We start from the raw sequence: 6,398 nt of genomic DNA on the forward strand, positions 1-6,398 counted from the left end.
CGCGCTCCGCCGGGCCTGCGGATTCCCCGCCGCCTCCTCTTCTATCTACCTCAACGCCCGTCCCGCTTCGCCCGAGGAGGCGGCTCCCCCCGCAGGCAGACCGGCTCGCAGGCCGCCGGCGTTGTCATCTCCCTCCCCGCGCTGCCCTGCCCAGCCCTCCCCGGTGCGCAGCTCGGCCGCTCCCACTCGTCGCTGCGTTCCGAGCGGTTCCGGCGCTGCCACCACTGCCCCCCCGAGGTCCGGGTTCGCGACGGCCGAGGGCTCCGTCGGCCCAAACCGAGCTGGGTGCCCACGGCCCGGGTGACGCCTCCACGCCTCCCCCCCTCAGCGCCGTCCCCGACCCCCGACGTTGCGCCCTCTCCTCCGCTTCTCTTTGCTCCCCTCTCCCCCTCTCCGGCCTCTGGCCCCGGCCCCCCGCTCTCTTTTCTCCCGCAGCCTTCCCTTCGCTCCCTCCCGTCCCCCCCAGCTCCCGCGCCTCCAGCTCCCTCCCCCCTTCACGCCCGCCCTCTCCTCCACCGTCCCAAAGTGGATTAATTATACGCTTTCTGTTTCTCTGTGCGCTGTTCTCTCCCGCTGTGCGCCTACCCGCCTCTCGCTGCCCTCTCTCCCTCTCGAGCCCTCTCTTCGGCCCCCCCCCTTTCACGTTCACTCTGTGTCTCTCACTATCTCTGCCCCCTCTCTATCCTTGATACAACAGCTGACCTCATTTCCCGACACCCTTTCCCCCCCTAAAAGTACAACATCTAGCCCGCCCCAGCCCGAAGACGGCCCGCCCCCCCAAACAATCAGACGATTTTCACCCCCCCCAAAAAAAAGCCATCCCCCCGTTCTGCCCCGTCGCACATTCGGCCCCCGCGACCCGGCCAGAGCGGCGCTGGCAGAGGAGTGCCCGGCAGGAGGGCCAACGCCCGCTGTTCGGTTTGCGATACGCAGCAGGGAGGTGGGCGGCGGCTGTGCCGGCTTCCAGGTGAGCGCGGCGGGGCCCGCGGGGCTGGCGGGCAGCGGGAGGTCGGGCCGCGTCCGGGGTGGCGGGGGGCTGCGGGTCCGGTTCCCCGTTGCAAAGCCCGAGCTCTCCGTCCTCTGCGCCGTGGAGGGGGTGGGGTAGGGGCTTCGGGAAACGCCGAGAGAGGTGTGAGCTGCCTGCAGAGGCGACTTCCTGGTCGGTTTTCGGGGGCGGGGGGGGCGGCGGCGGGAGACTTGTTGCTGAAAGTTTGCGATTTGTGCCGTTTGGGGGGGGCGGGGCCGTCCCCCAAGGGTGCTGGGTAATGAGAAGGGGCGCAAATCTCAGAAACCCACCCTGGTATGTTGACTCCGTGCCAGCGAGACCGAGAGAGGAAAACTGGGTGGGCGGGGCCAGGATGGAGCGAGGGGGGCCGAGTTGGCAACAGAGTCATGCCAGACGCCACATTTGCAGTATCCCCCCCCCCGCCCCCGGCTCCCCTTTCCCTGTCCCGAACGTTTCCAAGCGGGATTCTGGGGAGAGGGGCTGCTCCGCGCGCAGAAAGGCAGGAGCGTGCGGCCCAGGGAGGGTGTCCGCCCCTGCTCCGTGGGCGGACACGTCTGCACACAAGGGGCTGGAAAGCAGCCCCCTCCCCGCCCCCAATGCACTGTGCTGACTTGGGCTGGGGGTGCAGAGTGAGCCCCCCGCCCTCTTTTCCCCTCCCCCCTGTGGTACTCTGCTTAGGGACGGTCCAGAGCTAGCTGTTGGGGGTGCAGGAGAGAAGGGACTGGCTGGAAGCAGGGAGGGGGCGGGAGCAAAGGGACGGGGGGAGTGGTCAGCCCGGAGAGGGGTGGGGGTAGGGTGGAGCCGGGACTGGGAGGAGCCCGCTCAGACATAAAAGCTGAGGCACTGACCAGCTTGGGGACCGGACTTTAGCTTCTCCTGTGAGGCAGTCTTCCAGCCTTGTCTGCTTCTTCCAGCCCCAGGAACCTCCTGTCCAGCTGCAGGTAACCAGAGCTGCTGGGCGAGCACCCCAGTGCGCTGCCGCTCCGGCCGCCGACCACCTCGGCCTCGGCCCCCGCGGCTGCGCCTGGCCCCTGCCTCTGGCACAGCCCCTGCGCCCTCTCTGCCTCTGCCCCGCTGGGGCTGTCTTGCTCACCTGCACATCTGCGTGCCTCTCGGCCAGGCTTGCGTTCCCTGCTGGTGCCCTGGACTGGACCCCACACTGGATGGAGCTGCCGCTCGGCGGGTGCCGAGCCACTCGCTGGCCACATTTGTTCTTAGAATTTGGAAAGGGCTGGCAGTGGAGGCAGCAGGGAGCGCAGCCGGGGCCATTCCAGAGCAGCAGGAGGTGAGCGAGGTGGCACTTCAGGTCCTTCCGTGCAGCCGGCCACCGCTCTTTAGCGAGCTTCAGCAAGAGTGTGCTCCCTTATGCCCTCACCATCCCGACTCGTGGCTTCGAAACTCTCCCGGCCAGCGAGCAGCAGCCGGGCTCCAGGCTGGGAGGGCCCCGGCTGCTCGCCGCCCCTCTGCCCACTGGGTGCGGAGCCTGGGAGGGGCAGCCCACCCTGCCTTTGCTCGGGTAGCCTCGGGCTGCCACTGGCTTCAGAGGCCCGGGGCCATGACTGTGCCCCCAAAAGGGGCTCTCTCCTGTAGAGGGCAGGCTGGGGCTGCCTGCTTGGGGGCGGGGGGGGGGGCTTCTCCTAGTGGGAGGGGCAGGGCCGCTCGCCGTGTCTAAAGAGAAACTGAGGTTCCCTCCCAAGCCCCCCACTCCTCGCTCCAGGGCTGTTCGGGGGTGTGTCCTAAGGACACTCCCCTCCTTCCGAATTGGGCGCCGAAGGACATGGCGTCTGGCCTCCAGGTGGCCTCGCCTTCTTCTCTCCAGCTGCTGCCCCGGGTGCAGTTTGGTACCCCAAACTGGGAGAGGGCCTCATGGTCCCCGAGGGGCTTCGAAGTCCCCGGCCCTGGGTGTCGTGATACCGGGCTTGGAGAGGAGGCTTTCGGCTCTTCCGCTGGTGTTGGCCCCCCGGGGCGGGCTGGAGCTGGGGCACTGGGAGGTTGAGGAGCATGAGGTCCCCGGGTGTGGGCAGCACCCTCGTTCACCACTGGATCCTGAACTGTGCTCAGCCACAGACGGAGGGGGAAGGGGGAGCGGGGGAAGGGAGAGGCAGTGTGGCCGGCCCAGCAGGACCCCTGCTGCTTGGGGAGGAGGGGTCGGTCTCCTGGGTTACTCACTCTCCGTGGTGGGGTGGGGCTGTCTGCCATCCTGGCTGGCAGTGGGAGACCCAAGGAGTGGCTACTGCCCTGTGCTGGCCCCACCCTCATGACATCATAGGATGGAGGCCAGGTCCGGTGTCCAACACTGAGCCCCCGCGATAATGGCAATGGGGACGGGCGGCCCTCGGAGCCAGTCAGAGGTGTGCTTCCCACCGGCCCCCCCCCCCCCCCCCGGTAAAAACCCGGGGGGGGTTGGCAAGCAAAACCGGAACAACGCCGGGGAAATCCCTCATGTACAGCCGTGACGGAACTCTAAGTCTGGACGTGGCTGGGCTGGTGTCCCCAGAGGAAGCTGGCCCGGCCCCTTTGCCGGCCTCGCCTCTTGGGGAGCCCCCTGGCTGGCGGGGTGGGTGGGGCTCACTGCCTCCTCTCGGCCCCCAGACCCTAATGGAGCTCCCGATGCCGAAGTCGGTGCTGGCGGCGCTCGCCTTCTTGGCCTTGGCCTCGTGCTGCTTTGCTGCTTACCGCCCCAGTGAGACCCTGTGCGGCGGGGAGCTGGTGGACACCCTCCAGTTCGTCTGTGGGGACCGCGGCTTCTACTTCAGTAAGTAGCTCGGCCGGGGCGGAGGGGCCCGGGGGAGGGGCGCACACAGCAGATGCTCAATAAATGCCAGAGTCCGCCTTCCCGTGGGCCCAGGTGGAGGGAGGGCTTGCCAAGGTGGGTGACCCCCGGCTCCCGCCTCACGGTTGGGACCCCGCAGTTCGTCTTCACTGGGCACCTGCAGGGTGCCTAGGTGGCACTCACGCCCCCTGGTTCTACAACGTGGCTTGAGGACAGACGAGTGTGGTCTTCACCTGGGGCCAGACTTAGCAGGCGGGTGGGGCGGGGCTTCCAGATGGGACGAGCCAGGCCTGAGCAGAGGCAGCCTCTCCCTGACCTGCCCACGGGTGGGGCCGTGGGCACCGAGTCTCTTGGGTCCCTTGACGTTTTAACAATGGGCACGCGTTCACGGGCGATCGGATTTAAAACTCAATCAAGCGGATGACAAAGCAGTGGGAATAAAAACACGTGTTGCTCGCGGGTGTGAGTGTGTGTTCCCTACATGCTCAGGGCACTTAGCTCCACATGGGGGTGCAAGGGAAGACTCGAGCCCCCAGGGTGGGGTGTTCTGGGGTCTGCACCTGTGGGGCGGGCCACGGCGTGGGCGCCCAGCTGCAGGCCTGAGCTTCGGCTGCTGTCCTGCTTCTGTCCTGGGGCTCCCCCCGCCCCTGCGCCCTGGGCAGCAGGGCGGAACCCCTAGTTGGAGGTGACTGCTCCCTGCTCCCACCTCCCAGCCAGCTGGGCCTCAGCTTCCTTACCCGTAGAGTGGGGCAGGAACTGGGGCGCGGGCCCCGCCTGACCTGAGGGTGGGGAGAGGAGAGAGTGCTCCCTCTGGGCTCAGCCGCCATTCCTGGGGGGTGCCGGGCTGGGGAGGGCAAGTCGGCTGTGAAGGCCACACCTGGCCCCGGCCCTCCCCGTGGCCCACAGACGTCAGTCTTGGCATTTCAGAGCTTCTCTTGGAAAAGTGCTCCTGCTCCTCGGGCTTCTGAAGCCCCTGCCCGCCCGGCCTGCCCTGTGCCCCCTCTCCTGTGCCTCGTTCGGGGGCAGGAAGTGGCACTGTAGGGTCTGGCACCAGCTGGCCCGAGCCCCCACCCTCAGGACCCCATGGCAGAGCCCCTTCCTAGGGGCTCCTCTCCCTCCCCCACAGTGGCGCCTGCCCTTGGCACCCCGGGATGAAGCGCTGGTGCTTCCCCTCTGGCCAGGACGAGCCGCGTGGAGCCGAGGGGGAGGGCGGGAGGGCAGGAGGGCGTGGTTTGTGCAGGTCCTCACTCCTCCCCTCCCGTCTTCTTCTTCCTCCTCCCATCCCCGCCTGGCGGCTCCTGCTCAGCTCAGGGTGGCACCGTGTCCCAGCCTGGCCTCGGGACAGGACCCACACTTTGCAAAGGGCTCTGGGTCTGGGGACCCGGAGGCCGTGCTCACGTCCAGTGTGAGGGGGCCGGCACCGAGAAGCGGCGGGCGGGGGGGTGCCACCCCCTCTCCCTCCTCTGCTCCCGGGCACCCCTGCGGGGGCCCTCGCCTTCCTCCGCCCTGTGCCACCAGGCCGGGGGGCCCTGGCGGCGTGGGGAGGCGCATCCCCGGCGGTGCCCAGTGCTAAGGGACCCTCTCCCCCTCCCGCGGGGCTTCCAGGCAGGCCAGCCAGCCGCGCGAACCGCCGCAGCCGGGGCATCGTGGAAGAGTGTTGCTTCCGCAGCTGCGACCTGGCCCTTCTGGAGACCTACTGCGCCGCCCCCGCCAAGTCCGAGAGGGACGTGTCGACCTCTCCGACCGTGCTTCCGGTAAGACGAGGGCCAGCGGGGGCGCGGGGCCCCTCCCTCCCCTGGGAGCCCCTTAGGACCATCACCTCTGAGCCAGGGGACAGGGTGCAGCCAGCTCCTTAGCCGGGAGTACAGCTCAAGAGCAAGTCACAAGTTCGCCTTGTGTCCCCCGCCGGGGATCTTGGCCAGAAGCTGGGCGCGCTGTGGGTCTGTAGCCTGGCAGGATGACAGGTGTAGGTGTGCAGGCCGGCGGGGGGCTGGAGCGGGGAGCTGGGCGCCCCTTGACTAGCCCTCCCCTCCCAGGACAACTTCCCCAGATACCCCGTGGGCAAGTTCTTCCAATATGACAGCTGGATGCAGTCCGCCCAACGCCTGCGCAGAGGCCTGCCTGCCCTCCTCCGAGTCCGCCGGGGCCGCATGCTTGCTCGGGAGCTGGAAGCCTTCAGAGAGGCCACGCGTCACCGGCCCCTGATGGCTCTGTCCACCGACGACCCCGCCGCGCACGACTCCACTGCCCACGGGGGTGCCTCCCCAGAGGGTCCCAACAATCGGAAGTGAGCCAGACCGTGGTCGTAATTCTGCCCAGGGCCCCATCCTCCTCGTGCTCCCCTGACCAGCGACCTTTCCACCAGGTCCCGCTCTGAAACCACTCTGCGCCGTCCTCCCCAGGGCCCCCCAGCCCGCCCCCGCGCCCCAGCCTCCCCAAGTCAGGCTGCTCTCCCTCGCCCTTCCACCGGCTGAGGGAACCCCAGCAAAAGTCGCAAAAATGGACACACCCGATTGGCTCTGACTCTCCCAAATTATCCCCCCAAATTATCCCCCCAAATAGCCCTCCAAATTATCCTCCAAATATCCCCAAATTCCCTCCCAAATTATCCCCCCAAAT

General features: G+C 68.0%; 1 protein-coding gene across 2 annotated transcripts; it reads left to right on the forward strand.

Moving 5' to 3' along the window:
* Nucleotides 1-429: 429 nt before the first annotated feature.
* On the forward strand, nt 430-6,392 carry IGF2 (insulin like growth factor 2). 2 transcript variants are annotated; one of them, XM_023537373.1, is made up of 4 exons: nt 430-967; nt 3,599-3,761; nt 5,385-5,533; nt 5,816-6,392. In XM_023537373.1, the coding sequence occupies exons 2-4, from the start codon at nt 3,605-3,607 to the stop codon at nt 6,068-6,070; spliced, it is 561 nt and encodes a 186-aa protein (XP_023393141.1). In that variant the 5' UTR covers nt 430-967; nt 3,599-3,604; the 3' UTR covers nt 6,071-6,392. The 2 variants fall into 2 exon arrangements, with proteins under 2 accessions (XP_023393141.1, XP_011369610.1); XM_011371308.2 differs by lacking the exon at nt 430-967 and adding an exon at nt 1,838-1,947.
* The last annotated feature ends 6 nt before the right edge of the window (nt 6,393-6,398 follow it).

This window comes from Pteropus vampyrus, unplaced genomic scaffold (genome assembly GCF_000151845.1).
Source record: "Pteropus vampyrus isolate Shadow unplaced genomic scaffold, Pvam_2.0 Scaffold187, whole genome shotgun sequence".
NCBI lineage: Eukaryota > Metazoa > Chordata > Mammalia > Chiroptera > Pteropodidae > Pteropus > Pteropus vampyrus.

Bases quoted from the DNA above. Each gene is read 5' to 3' on its own strand.
- IGF2 (XM_023537373.1), top strand. From the start codon at position 3,605: ATGGAGCTCCCGATGCCGAAGTCGGTGCTGGCGGCGCTCGCCTTCTTG. The intron at 3,762-5,384 runs GTAAGTAGCTCG...CGGGGCTTCCAG, and splicing joins GGACCGCGGCTTCTACTTCA to GCAGGCCAGCCAGCCGCGCG. The intron at 5,534-5,815 runs GTAAGACGAGGG...CTCCCCTCCCAG, and splicing joins CCTCTCCGACCGTGCTTCCG to GACAACTTCCCCAGATACCC.